A 16,949-nucleotide genomic window follows, 5' to 3' on the forward strand; every position below is an offset into this window, starting at 1 on the left:
GGCTGATTCGAGCCACTGGCAGTGCCAATATACTATGAGAGACTTCGTCCCATTTCCAAAAATTGATGCCTGCTTGGTCATCAGATAATATAGGTGTTGATTTCCATAGGGAATCTGAAATATTTGTTCAGAATGAGTAAATTTATACCAATATAAATGGTCCGTTATTGGACATAATAAATTTTCCAGCTAACTCATTCCTGGCTGCCAGCGTTTCGACCCCGTGTGCTGGTCTGGGCTCATCAGTTGGTACCTAGCACACCTACCAAGACGCATGGCTAGTGCATACCATGGAGGCCACTGCGTAGGCTAATTGGAGCCACCGGCAGTGCCTATGCAATGTGAGAGACTTTGTCCCATTACCAAAATTTGATGCCTGCTTGGTCATCAGATATTACAGGTGTTGATTCCCATAGGGAATCTGAAATATTTGTTCAGAATGAGTAAATTTATAATACCAATATAAATGGTCCATTATTGGACATTATAAATTTTCCAGTTAACTCATTCCTGGCTGCCAGCGTTTCGTCCCCGTGTGCTAGGCTGGGCTCATCAGTTGGTACCTAGCACACCTACCAAGACGCATGGCTAGTGCATACCCATGGAGGCCACTGCATAGGCTAATTGGAGCCACCGGCAGTGCCTATGCAATATGGGAGACTTAATCCCATTACGAAAAATTGGTGCCTGCTTGGTCATCAGATGATATAGGTGTTGATTCCCATAGGGAATCTGAAATATTTTTTCCACATGAGTAAATTTATAATACCAATATAAATGGTCCATTATTGAATATTATAAATTTTCCAGTTAACACATTCCTGGCTGCCAGCGTTTTGCCCTCGTGTGCTGGGCTAGGCTCATCAGTTGGTACCTAGGACACATACCAAGACGCATGGCTAGTGTATACCATGGAGTCTACTGCGTAGGCTAATTGGAACCATCAGCAGTGCCATTGCACTATGAGAGACTTTGTTCCATTACCAAAAAATGATTTCTGCTTGGCCATTAGTTAAGGTAGGTGTTGATTCCCATAGGAAATCTGAAATATTTGTTCTGAATGAGTAAATTTACAATACCAATATAAATGGTTGGTTATTCGGTATTATAAATTTTCCAGCTAACTCATTCCTGGCTGCCAGCGTTTCTCCCCCGTGTGCTAGGCTGGGCTCATCATTTGGTACCTTGCACACCTACCAAGACGCATGGCTAGTGCATACTGTGGAGGCCACTGGGTAGGCTAATTGGTGCCACCGGCAGTGCCAATGCACTATGAGAGACTTTGTCCCATTTCCAAAAATTGATGCCTGCTTGGGCATTAGATGTTATCGGTGTTGATTCCCATGGGGAGTCTGAAATATTTGTTCCGCAATGAGTAAATTTATAATACCGATGTAAATGGTCCGTTATTGGATATTATAAATTTTCCAGCTAAGGGAACTCATTCGTGTCTGCCAGCGTTTCGACCCCTTGTGCTAGGCTGGGCTCATCAGTTGGTACCTAGCACACCTACCAAGATGCATGGATAGTGCATACCGTGGAGACCACTGCGTAGGCTGATTTTAGCCACCGGCAGTGCCAGTGCACTATGAGAGACTATGTCCCATTACCAAAAATTGATGCCTCCTTGGCCATCAGATTATATAGGTTTTGATTCCCATTGGGAATCTGAAATATTTGTTCCAAATGAGTAATTTTATAATACCAATAAAATGGTCCGTTATTTTTTTCCAGCTAGCTCATTCCTGGCTGCCAGTGTTTCGTCCCCGTGTGCTAGGCTGGGCTCATCAGTTGGTACCTAGCACACCTACCAAGATGCATGGATAGTGCATACCGTGGAGACCACTGTGTAGGCTGATTTTAGCCACCGGCAGTGCCAGTGCACTATGAGAGACTATGTCCCATTACCAAAAATTGATGCCTCCTTGGCCATCAGATTATATAGGTTTTGATTCCCATTGGGAATCTGAAATATTTGTTCCAAATGAGTAATTTTATAATACCAATATGAATGGTCCGTTATTGGACATTATAACTTTTCCAGCTAACTCATTCCTGTCTGCCAGCGTTTCGACCCCGTATGGTAGGCTGGGCTCATCAGTTGGTACCTGGCACACCTAACAAGACACATGGTATAGTGCGTACCGTGGAGGCCACTGCATAGGCTGATTCGAGCCACTGGCAGTGCCAATGCACTATGAGAGACTTTGTCCCGTTACCAAAAATTGATTCCTGCTTGCCCATCAGATAATATACGTGTTGATTCCCATAGGGAATCTGAAATATTTGTTCAGAATGAGTAAATTTATAATACCAATATAAATGGTCCGTTATTGGACATTATAAATTTTCCAGCTAACTCATTCCTGGCTGCCAGCGTTTCAACACCGTGCGCTAGGCTGGGCTCATCAGTTGGTACCTATCACACCTACCAAAACACATGGCTAGTGCATACCGTGGAGGTCATTGCATAGGCTGATAGGAGCCACCGGCAGTGCCAATGCACTATGAGAGACTTTGTCCCATTACCAAAAATTGATTCCTGTTTGGTCATCAGATGATATATGTGTTGATTCCCATAGGGAATCTGAAATATTTGTTCCGAATGAGTAAATTTATAATACCAATATAAATGGTCCATTATTGGACATTATAAATTTTCCAGCTAACTCATTCCTGGCTGCCAGCGTTTCGACCCCGTGCGCTAGGCTGGGCTCATCAGTTGGTACCTATCACACCTACCAAGACACATGGCTAGTGCATACCGTGGAGGCCATTGCATAGGCTGATTGGAGCCATTGGCAGTGCCAATGCACTATGAGAAACTTTGTCCCATTACCAAAAATTGATTCCTGCTTGGTCATCAGATGATGTAGGTGTTGATTCTCATAGGGAATCTGAAATATTTGTTCCGAATGAGTAAATTTATAATACCAATATAAATGGTCCGTTATTGGATATTATAAATTTTCCAGTTAACACATTCCTGGCTGCCAGCGTTTCGCCCCCGTGTGCTAGGCTAGGCTCATCAGTTGGTATAGATGGGAGCTCAAGAGAAGAGTTTCGCTAGGAATGTGGTCGGGAATGCGTTAGACCTCGCTTCTCCCCTCGTCCCTGACTTCTCGTCACCAAGCTAGTGTATGTACTTGCGTTTCTGAAAACGTTCGCCCTCGCAGTTGCAGTGTCCTCAGGTGGTCTCTTCCTGCAAGGCACTCAATGTATTTTTGTATATTGGAGGTGGGTAATATTATTCATCTATTAATAGACTACATCTGACCAGCAAAATATTAAGAGAAGGCAGTTTCCAACTAATAGTAATGTAGGTTATTAGCCACCGACACTGGGAATTTATGCCATCTTCAACATTAGATTTTATCACGGGCAGAGTCCATCCTCAAGATGCAAATCGAAAGAGCTTATGTTATTATTTTAATTTTTATATATATATACTGTATTAATTATTATAATATTTTTTTACATATTTTTACAAAATGATCGCCAACGTCCGATGAAGATTACAGTACTAGAAGAAGGCGATATTTATTTCCTATATTTCAAATGTAGTAAGTTACATGAAGTGAGCTACAGGCAGGTCAGTTTTGTCCGTCAGTGTGCCGAGTTACGAATGCATTCTCTATCACACACATGTCCCGGCATGTTCGTTAGGTGAAGAATATAATAATAATAATAATAATAATAATAATAATAATAATAATAATAATAATAATAATAATAATAATAAACTGGATTGAATATGTGTGCGTATAACAATTTTATGATTACAATCCAATCAGGCAACTCATCCAGACATTCACTCATTCAGTTAATTTATAATGTCTATTGTAAGCTAAGGAGAAATCTGTTCGGACTCTTAAAAAACTTACACTAATTAATAATAGGTGTACCGGTAAGATACATGTTGTCCTAGAAAATATAACACTGTTAATGTCTAGGACAAAGAGAAATAAAAAGAAACAAAACTTAAAAACTGCAATTTCGCGATTAGGAGTAATTATAATGTTTAATGTAGTAATAGATACAAGAAAAGCATTCATATCAAAAATAGCAATAAATCATTACTCTGTCCCCAGTTCCAGGCGATCCGGAACTCGGCGATGGGAGTATTCTATTCTACTATTCTGTATAACAATGTTCTCGCTTGTGCGAAACATATTCTGTGCCGCAAGGGGTATTTTAAGTGTCGATAAAGCTGTCGACACGACGCTGACGTAGTTCAGCGCCTCAAAATTGCACTTAGGCGACATCGAACCCAGCAACTTATTGTAAGCTCAGAAAGCCAGTGCTGTACCGTCTGAAATGGGTGAGAGAGGAGGGAATTTATTCATTAATCGACGAGTTAGTTTACTGAAGAACTCAATTTTATAGAATTTTAGTTAATCACAAATATAAAAAATATTGTAGGCCTAATTAGCTTTTCACTTTTCTTGATAGCCAAAACTATGAAATAAAATAATATTTAAAATAATAGACTGTAGGCCTAATAAGCTTCATCAATCCTTGTGTCCCTATGTCACTTTTCTTGATGATACACAAAACCATGAAATAAAATAACTTTTAAAATAATAGTCTCTAGGCATAAATTAGGTTCATCTATCCTTGTGTTCATATGTCACTTTCCTTGATGATACACAAAACTATGAAATAAAATACTGGTAACATTTAAAACAATAGACTCTAGGCCTAATTAACTTCATCAATCATTGTGTCCCTATGTCACTTTCCTTGATGATACACAAAACTATGAAATAAAATAACATTTAAAACAATAAACTGTAGGCCCAAATTAGCTTTATCAATCCTTGTGCATCTCTGTCACTTTTCTCTTTAGGCAAAACTAAAGTAAAATAACATTTAAAATAATAGACTGTAGGCCTAAATTAGCTTCATCAATTCTTGTGCCTCTCTATCACTTTTCTTGATGATACACAAAATAATGAATAAAAATAACATTAAAAACAATATTTCCTAAGGAGGAGACGGACTTAAAGTTACGTTTCTACAGGAACGAATTACCAAAAACTCTACGAAGAAGTGTTTGATGAGCTTCTTCGATGGGTCACTCACTGTGTTAGGGGATGTGCAAGTTCGGATTCGGATGAGGAAAACTGGTCATCACTTGATTCATTAGAGTCACTATCCAGAGATATGATGAATTCTTCGAGCGCATCTTTCACCAGTCTATCGTTCTGCCAGTACTCTTCCTCACTGTTACGAACATGGGAACAATATCCATCCACGTCTTCTTTGCTAATAGAAGAAATTGCAGTTCTAATTACGGCTTTGAGCTTTGTCATGGAAATATCCCCGGTAACATTGCTTTCCCGTACAATCCTCTTTGCCTTCACCCAAGCCAGTTCAATGGCATTAAACTCGCACATGTAACGTAAATGTTTTATAATACAGTTATGTAAGCCTAAATATAATAAATCGCTGTTCAACACTTAAAAGGTCAACACTACCGAACTGTTCGACTGGCCACTTGTATCATCAAAGGGAGACTAGCTGCTGCTTGACGATACTTTTAGGAAGAGCCATAACCGAGACGACTGAGAGAGAAAGCTGCTCCCCCGTGTCCCACCTCACGTCCCGCTAGTCTTCTCTTCAGCTCGTATCTATACCTAGCACACATATAAAGACGCATGGCTAGCGATTTTATAATTTTAATATATTGTCCTCAGTACGGTTCTATTATGAGATTAATTACATGGCTAGTGCATACCGTGGAGTCTACTGGGTAGGCTAATTGGAGCCACCGGCCGTGCCAATGCACTATGAGAGACTTTGTCCCATTTCCAAAAATTGATGCCTGCTTGGCCATCAGTTAATATAGGTGCTGATTCCCATAGGGAATCTGAAATATTTGTTCTGAATGAGTAAATTTACAATACCAATATAAATGGTCCGTTATTGGATATTATAAATTTTCCAGCTAACTCATTCCTGGCTGCCAGTGTTCGCCCCCGTGTGCTAGGCTGGGCTCATCAGTTGGTACCTAGCACACCTACCAAGATGCATGGCTAGTGCATACCGTGGAGACCACTGCATAGGCTAATTGGAGCCACCGGCAGTGCCAATGCACTATGAGAGACTTTGTCCCATTACCAAAAATTGATGCCTCCTTGGCCATCAGATGATATTGGTGTTGATTCCCAAAAGGAATCTGAAATATTTGTTCTGAATGAGTACATTTATAATACCAATGTAAATGGTCCGTTATTGGACATTATAAATTTTCCAGCTAACTCATTCCTGGCTGCTAGCGTTTCACGCCCGTGTGCTAGGCTGGGCTCATCAGTTGGTACCTATCACACCTACCAAGATGCATGGCTAGTGCGTACCGTGGAGGCCATTGTGTAGGCTGATTCGAGTCACTGGCAGTGCCAATGCACTATGAGAGACTTTGTCCCATTACCAAAAATTCTTCCTGCTTCTCCATAAGATAATATAGGTGTTGATTCCCATAGGGAATCTGAAATATTTGTTCAGAATGAGTAAATTTATAATACCAATATAAATGGTCCATTATTGGACATTATAAATTTTCCAGCTACTTTAACTCATTCCTGGCTGCCAGCGTTTCGCCCCCGTGTGCTAGGCTGGGCTCATCAGTTGGTACCTAGCACACCTACCAAGACGCATGGCTAGTGCATACCATGGAGGCCACTGCGTAGGCTAATTGGAGCCACCGGCAGTGCCTATGCAATATGAAAGACTTTATCCCATTACCAAAAATGGATTGGTACCTAGCACACATTCCAAGATGCGTGGCTAGTGCATACCGTGGAGTCTACTGCGTAGGCTAATTGGAGCCACTGGCAGTGCCATTGCACTATGAGAGACTTTGTTCCATTACCAGAAATTGATTTCTGCTTGGCCATCAGTTAATATAGGTGTTGATTCCCATAGGGAATCTGAAATATTTGTTCTGAATGAGTAAATTTATAATACAGTCAAACCTCCCTTCTGCGGACACCGTTGGTTCCGAGCAAAAATGTCCGTTATGAGAGGTGTCCGCTAAAACAAGTTTGTAAAAAATAATCAAACATTTTAACGTTAAAGAACATACACCTTAAATATAAGCATACATATCTTTATGTTTATTATCTATGTCATTTCTGTGTTAGTATTTCATAGAGAGTTATTATAACTGATTTGACATCATTTACAAACATTTCAGCTACGTGAAGTAATCCCTTCTTACTCATGTTTAACAGACAACTGAAATGCTACGGTATTTCTGTCTCAATAATTGGCTATAATCTATCAGCTTCATTGTCCGTATTGATGAATTAAGAATGCATGTATGAAGAATGAGATTTCCACCTAATCAATGCACCATATGTATATATGTATATTGTTTGACATAATGTTGGCAACAGCACAGGTTTTTGAATGGAACTCCAATGAGTCTAAGCCCCATATTGTACCATATGTATATATCTTAAGTAATATTATATTAGAATAAGGCACTCTTGTTAAATTAGCTTTAGTAATGTTTTACGTACTATCGCTATTAAGCAGGTTCACCAACAGCTGATGATGACCTTTTTACAGGTCAAAATCGGTACTGTTTCAATGTAGATAACTTCAAACATTTGTAATAAAGTATTGATTAGGTGGAAATCTCATTCTTCATACTTGCATTCAATAATTGGCGCCTGTACTGTCTTTTCCTTTTCAAGTTGACTACCTGAGCTCAACCTTTTCATCGTCAATCCGGGTTATGAATAGAATGATGCAAGAAGGGAAGAAAATCCCCAGGTAACTTGTTAGTCAACAGTCTCTGGCAGCATTTCTGGGCAATTAGAATTCTTGGAATAGGCCTATACACCACTAGATAGAACTGCAATCTGGTGTAGCTTCTCTTCCCTTGCACTCGAAATAGTACAAACATTCAAAAGGGATTTCCTTATGTCTGAAGAATGATTTTAAAAGAAAGGATGACATGTAGTCCGGCGTAATAAATTGTCCTGCAACGTATAGTGTCCGCTTAAATCAAGTGTTCGGGACAAATGGCGATGTCTGCTGTCCGGAGTTCGAGGTGTCTGCTTAAATGAGGCCAATTTAACGCTTGTCTTATGTAAAATAAAATCGGTTCCGAGGAAAATTGTCCATATAGGGAGGTGTCCGCTGAATAAGGGTGTCCATTAGGGCATGTTCGACTGTACCAATATAAATGGTCCATTATTGGATATTATAAATTTTCCAGCTAACTCATTCCTGGCTGCCTGCCTGCGTTTCGCCCCATGTGCTACGCTGGGCTCATCATTTGGTACCTAGCACACCTACCAAGACGCATGACTACTGCATACCGTGGGGGCCACTGCGTAGGCTAATTGGAGCCACCGGCAGTGCCAGTGCACTATGAGAGACTTTGTCCTATTTCAAAAATTGATGCATGCTTGGGCGTTAGATGATATAGGTGTTGATTCCCATGGGGAGTCTGAAATATTTGTTCTGCAATGAGTAAATTTATAATACCGATGTAAATGGTCCGTTATTGGACATTATAAATTTTCCAGCTACTGTAACTCATTCCTGGCTGCCAGCGTTTCGACCCCGTGTGCTAGGCTGGGCTCATCATTTGGTACCTAGCACACCTTCCAAGACGCATGACTACTGCATACCGTGGGGGCCACTGCGTAGGCTAATTGGTGCCACCGGCAGTGCCAATGCACTATGAGAGACTTTGTCCCATTACCAAAAATTGATGCCTGCTTGGCCATCAGATGATATAGGTGTTGATTCCCATAGGGTATCTAAAATATTTGTTCCGAATGAGTCAATTTATAACACCAATATAAATGGTTCGTTATTGGACATTATAAATTTTCCAGCTAACTCATTCCTGGCTGCTAGCGTTTTGCCCCCGTGTGTTTGGCTGGCCTCATCTGTTGGTACCTAGCACACCTACCAAGACGCATGGCTACTCCATACCGTGGAGGCCATTGCATAGGCTGATTGGAGCCACTGGCAGTGCCACTGCACTATGAGAGACTTTATTCCATTACCAAAAATTGATGCCTGCTTGGCCATCAGATGATAGAAGGTGTGGAAGAGGATGCGTAACAGGTGTATTTATGTGAAATAAAGTCAATATGGAACATAAAGTATGGGATTTATAAATGGTATTTGTGTGTCAAAATGTATTTGTTATGAATTGTAATTCTGTAACAAATGAATCGTGGTGAGCCGTCTCTCCTGTGGAAGAGGAGAAGCAGAAACGAGCTCGAAGGGAGACTGAGAAGAAATGAGTGAAGAAATACTGTTCTGGGACTGATGAGGAGAGAGTGTGGGCATATACACTCGCTGAGGGACCATCTTGACAAATAATCTGTGATTGATGAGGGGAGTGCATTTTTTTTTTTAAGACGGCAGTTTGTGAATATACGGAGACTGTTGTTGTGTTTACCCTTCTTATGTGTTCCTGTACATGTTTCTGGCTTTCTATACAGAGTGTAACGAAACTCGTGGGTAAAACTTCATGAATGAATTCATCATATATAGAGAGAAGAAAAATCCTTGTAACAAATTGCATAAGTGTGTATTTGTTGAGCTACATCTATTACAGGTAGTACTCTCCAGCTTGTCTTCATTGATCAAAAGAAATCCAACATACTTCTTACATTCGTTGCACATTCATATTTAGAAATTTCATGATCCGTATTGAAGTGGGATTACAATAATTGAAATTAATCAATAGGGGTCCTCCTATTCATTACACAAACATTTCTTAATTTGAATCAATCACATGTCGTTCACATGAGGTACTAGTTTCGGCAATCGGTGGCTGATGATGGCACAAGTTTAGTGCCGAAACTAGTACCTCATGTGAACGACATGTGATTGATTCACATTAATAAATGTTTGTGTATTGAATACGAGGGTCCCCTATTACATACATTACCATACATACATTCATTATCATTATAGACTGTTATGCCTTTCTGCATTCAGTCTGCAAGCCTCTGGGAATTTACTAAACGTCGCCACAATCCTCGATTTGCAACTAGTGTTGTAGTGTTGTGGCCTCATTTAGTTCTATACCTCTTATCCTTAAATCGTTAGAAACCAAGTCTCACCATCGTCGTCTTGGTCTCCCTCTACTTCTCTTACCCTCCATAGCAGAGTCCATTATTCTCCTAGGTAACCTATCCTCCTCCATTCGCCTCACATGACCCCACCACCGAAGCCGGTTTATGCATACAGCTTCATCCATCGAGTTCATTCCTAAATTAGCCTTTATCTCCTCTTTCTGGGTACCTCCTGCCATTGTTCCCACCAGTTTGTACCCACAATCATTCTTGCTACTTTCATGTCTGTTACTTCTAACATGAATAAGATAACCTGAGTCCACCCAGCTTTCGCTCCCGTAAAGCAAAGTTGGTCTGAAAACAGACCGATGTAAAGATAGTTTCGTCTGGGAACTGACTTCCTTCGTACAGAATACTGCTGATCGCAACTATGAGCTCACTGCATTAGCTTTACTACACCTTGATTCAATCCCACTTACTATATTACCATCCTGGGAGAACACTCAACCTAAATACTTGGAATTATCGACCTGTTCTAGCTTTGTATCACCAATCTGACATTCATTCTGTTGAATTCCTTACCTACTGACATCAGTTTAGTCTTTGAGAGGCTAATTTTCATACCATACTGATTGCACCTATTTTCAAGTTCCAAAATATTAGACTGCAGGCTTTCGGCACAGTCTGCCATTAAGACCAAGTCGTCAGCATAGGCCAAACTGCTTACTACATTTCCACCTAACTGAATCCCTCCCTGCCATTTTATATCTTTCAGCAGATGATCCATGTAAACTACGAACAGCAAAGATGAAAGATTACAGCCTTGTCTAACCCCTGTAAGTACCCTGAACCAACAACTCATTCTACCATCAATTCTCACTGAAGCCCAATTGTCAACATAAATGCCTTTGATTGATTTTAATAATCGACCTTTAACTCCATAGTCCCCCAGTATAGTGAACATCTTTTCCCTCGGTACCCTGTCGTATGCTTTCTCTAGATCTACAAAACATAAATACAACTGCCTATTCCTCTCATAGCATTTTTCAATTACCTGGCGCATACTGAAAATCTGATCCTGACAGCCTCTCTGTGGTCTGAAACCACACTGGTTTTCTTCTCACTTCCTCTCAACGACTGATCGCACCCTCCCTTCCAAGATGCCAGTGAATACTTTGCCTGGTATACTAATCAATGAGATACGTCGATAGTTGTTGCAATCCTTCCTGTTCCCTTGCTTATAGATAGGTGCAATTACTGCTTTTGTCCAATCTGAAGGTACCTTACCAACACTCCATGCTAATTTTACTACCCCCCTCTATGAAGCCATTTCATCCCTCCATGCGTTCACCTGAATTACTCAAAACACTGTTCATTTCCTTTTTCCCTCCCTTCCTAAGATTCTTTATTACTGTCTAGAAAGGTTTCCCTGCTGCTTGACCTAGCCTTTCCAGGTTATTACCAAAATCTTCCCATGACTTCTTTTTGGATTCAACAACTATTTGTTTCGCTCTGTTTCTTTCATCTACATACAAATCCCTGTCTGCCTCGACCCTTGTTTGGAGCTATTTCTGACAAGCCTTCTTTTTACGTTTACAGGCTGCTCTCACTTCATCATTCCACCAAGATGTTCGCCTTTTCCCATCTTTACACACAGTTGATCCTAGGCATTCCCTTGCTGTTTCTACTACAGCATCCCTGTATGCCACCCATTCACTTTCTATATCCTGAACCCGCTTACTGTCTACTATTCGAAACTTCTCACTAATAATATCCATGTACTTCTGTCTAATGTTCTCGTCCTGGAGATTTTCTACCCTTATTCGTTTGCAGACAGTTTTCACTTTCTCTACCCTAGGCCTAGAGATACTTAGTTCACTACAGATCAGACAGTGGTCTGTATCATCGAAAAATCCGCAAAAAACTCGTACATTCCTAACAGATTTCCTGAATTCAAAGTCTTAAGATATAGTCCATTATGGATCTGGTACCCCTAGCCTCCCATGTGTAGCGGTGAATAGCCTTATGCTTGAAGAATATATTCGTAACAGCTAAACCCATACTAGCACAGAAGTCCAGCAAACGCTTCCCATTCCCATTAGCTTCCATATCTTCCCCACATTTACCAATCACCCTTTCGTATCCTTCAGTTCTATTCCCAACTCTCACATTGAAATCGCCCATTTCTATCCTTGCTGTTGACCCTGACCATGATGTCACTCAATGTTTCATAAAACTTGTCAACTTCATCCTCATCTGCACCCTCACATGGTGAATACATGGACACAATTCTTGTCCTAATTCCTCCAACTGACAAATCTACCCACATCATTCGCTCATTTACGTGTTTAACAAAAACTATGTTGCGTGCAATGGTATTCCTGATAAGGAGCCCTACCTCAGCCTCTGCCCTTCCCTTTCTAACACCCATCAAGTACACTTTATAATCTCCTATCTCTTCCTCGTTATCTCCCCTTACCCGAATATCACTTACCCCTAGCATATCCAGATGCATCCTCTTTGCTGACTCAGCCAGTTCTACCTTCTTTCTTCTATAAGCCCCATTAATATTGATAGCTCCCCATCGAATTCCATTTTGTTCGCCAAGTTGTTTCCAGGGAGTCCCTCGCCTGTCAAATGGGAGTGGGACTCCATTACTCCCATAGGTCCGAGGCTTGCTTAAAATGTTCTGAGCTTGGTAAACTCATGAAGCAGGATGCTACCCTACTTGCATATAGTCCAAGTGAGGATCTTTCATCTAACGATTTAAGGACCACCGGTGAATTGTATAGTCCTAGCCGCCTGAGCACAAGGAGGGCCATGACTCAGAATATGTCCGAGATGCCCACTCCCATTCTATAGCAACTGGTATCCCAACTCTAGAGACCACTTACTAGGCCACTCAGCCGTTGCCCATGGTTCACGAACTAGGACGTGACTACAGTAACCCACAAACATGAACCATGACCGCTCTTAATTAATTTCAATTATTCGTTGCACATGTAACCCCGTCACAGATACATCGATGTTGACCTGAATACGTCTTCAACTATCGCAAATTATTCCCATAGTCTCAGTCATGCTCCATGGTTCGACAGCTCTGTATTCCGACTGGCCAATCGAGCATAGATAGGGTGGCCATGGCTGTGCTGTGGCTCTACAGCTCTGTATTCAGGAGATGGAGGTGTTGTTGTGAGAATGGTTTTCCGTGGTTTTCCATTCTCCTGCACTAGGGCGAATGCCAGAACAGTCCCTAGTATAGGCTACGGCCGCCAACCCTCCCACCTTCTACGAACATCTCCTTCACCGTATCACATCTTCCTGGCCTGAGAGATGGCATTACCATCTAGGAGGCCCAATGTCCCCTGTAGGGATGGAATGAAAACATTTTAGTAGTAGTAGGTTTATTGAGCTGTTGCAGAGTAGGCTTCGGCCTACAGGAGGCCATGGCTGATCTGTGGTCCGACAGCTCTGATCTCTGACCGGCCAACTGAGCAGAGGAAGGGTGGCCATGGCTCTGCGCTTCTGTTTTCGGGACATGGAGAGGGGCTGGTCCCCACCATCAGCGGTCTTGAGAATTGTTTTCCGTGGCTTTCCATTCTCCTGCACTAAGGCGAATGCCAGGACAATTCCTAGTATAGGCCACAGCTGCTAAACCTCCCACCTTAACATCTCCTTCACCGTACCACATCTCCCTGGCTTGAGAGTCGGTGTTACTATCTAGGAGGCCCGCCATCGCCTTTAGGGATGGAATGAAAACGTTTAGTACCGGGTGATTTGGCCGTGCGGTTAGGGGCACGCAGCTGTGAACTTGCATTTGGAAGATAAGTAGTTCGAACCCTGCTGTCGGCAGCCCTGAAGGTGATTTTCCAAGGTTTCCCATTTTCACATCAGGCAAATGCTGGGGTTGTACCTTAGTTAAAGCCACAGCTGCTTCCTTCCACTCCTAGGCTTTTTCTATCCCATAGTCGCCGAAGACCTATTTGTGTCGGTGCGACGTAATGCAAATTGTAAAAATAAAAAAAAATAGTAGTAATGGTGGTGGTGGTGGTGGTGGTGTTTTTATTCAGAATTTCATGCATGTTGGTACTTCTACATATTTCAGACTTCATGCCTGCTGGCACATTAATGCATGTTGACACGGGTGCTGGATAGGTAGAGATAGGCCAATTGCTTGGCCTCTACGTTTTACTGAATTTGAATGCAGTGGACTTTTTCCTGTAGGGGTACTTTTAGTTCTGTTTGATTGCTGTAAATCATTAAGCAATTCTCGGTGTGTGAATCGTGGCTACCTTTCAGACAGTACTCAATAACCCAGGCATTTATGAGCGTGTTCATAGCTTAATACGAAAATGTACAGAGGCCTATATTCAGGCAGAAATTGAACATTCTGAACATTTTCATATGACCAGTCAGCAGAGTGTGGGTGGGAGCATTATAGTAACACCTATGGTATCCCCTGCCTGTCATAAGAGGCGACTAAACGGTGCCACAGGGGCTCTGAATTGGGAGTGTGGATTTGCGACCACGGGGCCCTGAGCTGAGTATTGTAATTGCTTCCATTCGCTTGTGCCAGGCTTCTCGCTTTCATCTATCATATCCAAATTCCCATGGTCAACTTTTGTTCTTTTCCGACCACGACGGTATTAGAGCATTCGAGGCCTAGGGAATCTGACATTTTCACGCCCTTTCATTGGCCAAAATCTTCAATTTTCGAAGTGTTGGCGCCCTTCCATTTTTTTTCTTCTCTTTGATTAGTGATACTAGAGGATGGTTGCCCAGTTGTACTTCCTCTTAAAACAATAATCACCACCACCACCTTCAAACAGGTATTAAAGATGTCTTCAGTGCAACATCATTCATGACACATGTTAATGAATGTAATTGTAACAGAAGATGTGTTGGAGTGCACTACAGTACGTTCATAGTGTTACAACCCTGTAACAGGCATTTCTGGACCTTTTTTTCTGCCAGGGAGTTTCATCACACCTGTGAATGACTTGATTTACCACTTATCTGTTGCCTTCCATTACTGGTAGAATTAATGAAGTAAGTTATGTGACTTTTGTTACAGTTTCATAAAATGGTGTCCTATTTTTGTATATTTCCAGAAAAGAATGAGAGTAAAAAAGCTCCCTATGATCCTAGCCTTGCATCTAAAAAGATTTAAATATATGGAGCAGTACAATAGGCATATAAAAGTGTCGCATAGGGTGGTATTTCCCTTGGAATTAAGATTGTTTAATACGGTAAGTAAACTCATTTAAATTTTTAGTAGTAATTCTAAGAATTAAAAAACCCTTTTTTTGAGAATAAATACTAAGCTAACCTGGTACACAGCAGTTCTATCAGTGACAAAGAGATCACCTTTCATAAGAGTGTACTCGATAGCACTTGGCCAGAGTGGTGAATTCTGTCATGTGTTAGTTTGCTACCTTTCTTATCAGGTAGCTACTCAGTTTTGCTTTTGAGGCTTAACAAAGGGAGCCTATAGTTTGTTGAGTTTTGCAAGATTAATCAACATGAGTACAAAATCCATAACTATTCTCTCAAATGGGACTTAGTTTTTGAGATTTTTACAGTTTTTATAGTTTCAAACACCAGTTATAAATTGTCATATAAGCCAGCTCTCAAAATAAGTATTCTCGTAGCATAGTGGTCAAGGAGCTGGCTCCGAAATGAAAGGTGCGCAGGTTTTGAGTCTCTATAAATTCATTTTAAAAATTTAATTTACTTCAGTTTCAAAATTATTTTTACTCCCTGCTGTGGTTGTAACTGTATGTATGCATCTAACACTAGAAAGAGGAATTTCTCTACGTTATGAATGTATGTATGTATGTTCAGTCAGTCAGCGATTCCGCTGGTGGGATCCTCAACAGCTCTGCCATCAGCTGTCATAGATGGCCTAGGCATCACTGAAGAGGCGTACTAGGGAAATGAGGAGTGAGGTAGTTTCCCGTTGCTTTCCTCACCGAGCCAGAGTTGCTATTACATATCAGTCTGCCAAGCCCACTCAAATGCATACACCAACCGACCTTATGAGCAACATTTTCACACCATTCATAGCAGGGACTGCTACGTTATGAATAAATAAATAAAAAGAAAATTGAAAATTTCACAATTTCAACATATCCATAGCCACCACCAGTAAATAACTGTGGTACACCCGTTAATGCAGTGTGGATACTTCTTACTACAAGATTTATTGTGTCACAAATAATTAATGGTTAAAAAGATGTTCAAAACTATGAAAGCAAGACATTTTAAGAAAATACAGCGAAGCAACAAAAGAGAAGGAGAAAGATAAAGGAAAAAAGAGAGGTTCGATGCCTACTTGAACATGTGCCCCTTGTGTCACTACTTGATCCAGTCCCTGGCTGGGTCGTGGGCCGAATGTAACTTGGCCCTGTTTTACAGCCAGACGCCCTTCCTGACACCAGTCAGATATGGAGGGATATATTCATTATTGTGTGTTTCTGTGGTGGTTGGTAGCCTCATGTGATGTGCATGTATATGAAGGGGAGTGTGTTGGGACAAACACAAACATGCAGTCCCCTAGTCAGAGGAATTAATCGGACACTGTTAAAATCTTTGGCCTGGTCGAGAATCAAATGTGGGACCCTGTAAACTGAAGGCCTATTGAGCCAAACTTTGTATTACCGTAACAAAAAAGGACCAAACCCAGTCTCCATGGCGCAAGAGCCACAAAGGGCCTTGGCCTGCCAAACGACTGCTGCTCAGCCTAAATGCCTAATCCTCTCGGCTGTTATTCTTGGCTTTCTAGGCCTAGCCCACTGTCTCACTCTCTGATAGCTTCTCCGTTGTAATCACATTGGCTGAGTGGGCCTTGAACCAGCCTTTGAATTCTGGTGAAACTCCCTCATCTGGCTGGAA

At 41.3% G+C, this 16,949-nt stretch overlaps 1 protein-coding gene across 2 annotated transcripts in view; it reads left to right on the plus strand.

Moving 5' to 3' along the window:
- The window catches only part of Usp12-46 (Ubiquitin-specific protease 12/46), a 104,420-nt gene that overhangs the window by 63,033 nt on the left and 24,438 nt on the right, over positions 1 to 16,949 (plus strand). Inside the window, exon 7 of one of the 2 annotated variants that reach the window (XM_067143652.2) lies at positions 15,167 to 15,304. The exons of the other annotated variant lie outside the window; for it this stretch is intronic. Within the exon in view, the coding sequence (XP_066999753.1) occupies positions 15,167 to 15,304 (138 nt within the window). The remainder of the gene's footprint in view (positions 1 to 15,166; positions 15,305 to 16,949) is intronic. 2 annotated transcript variants of the gene reach the window in all.

The sequence above is a fragment of the Anabrus simplex genome, chromosome 3 (assembly GCF_040414725.1).
Source record: "Anabrus simplex isolate iqAnaSimp1 chromosome 3, ASM4041472v1, whole genome shotgun sequence".
NCBI classification, from domain to species: Eukaryota; Metazoa; Arthropoda; class Insecta; order Orthoptera; family Tettigoniidae; genus Anabrus; species Anabrus simplex.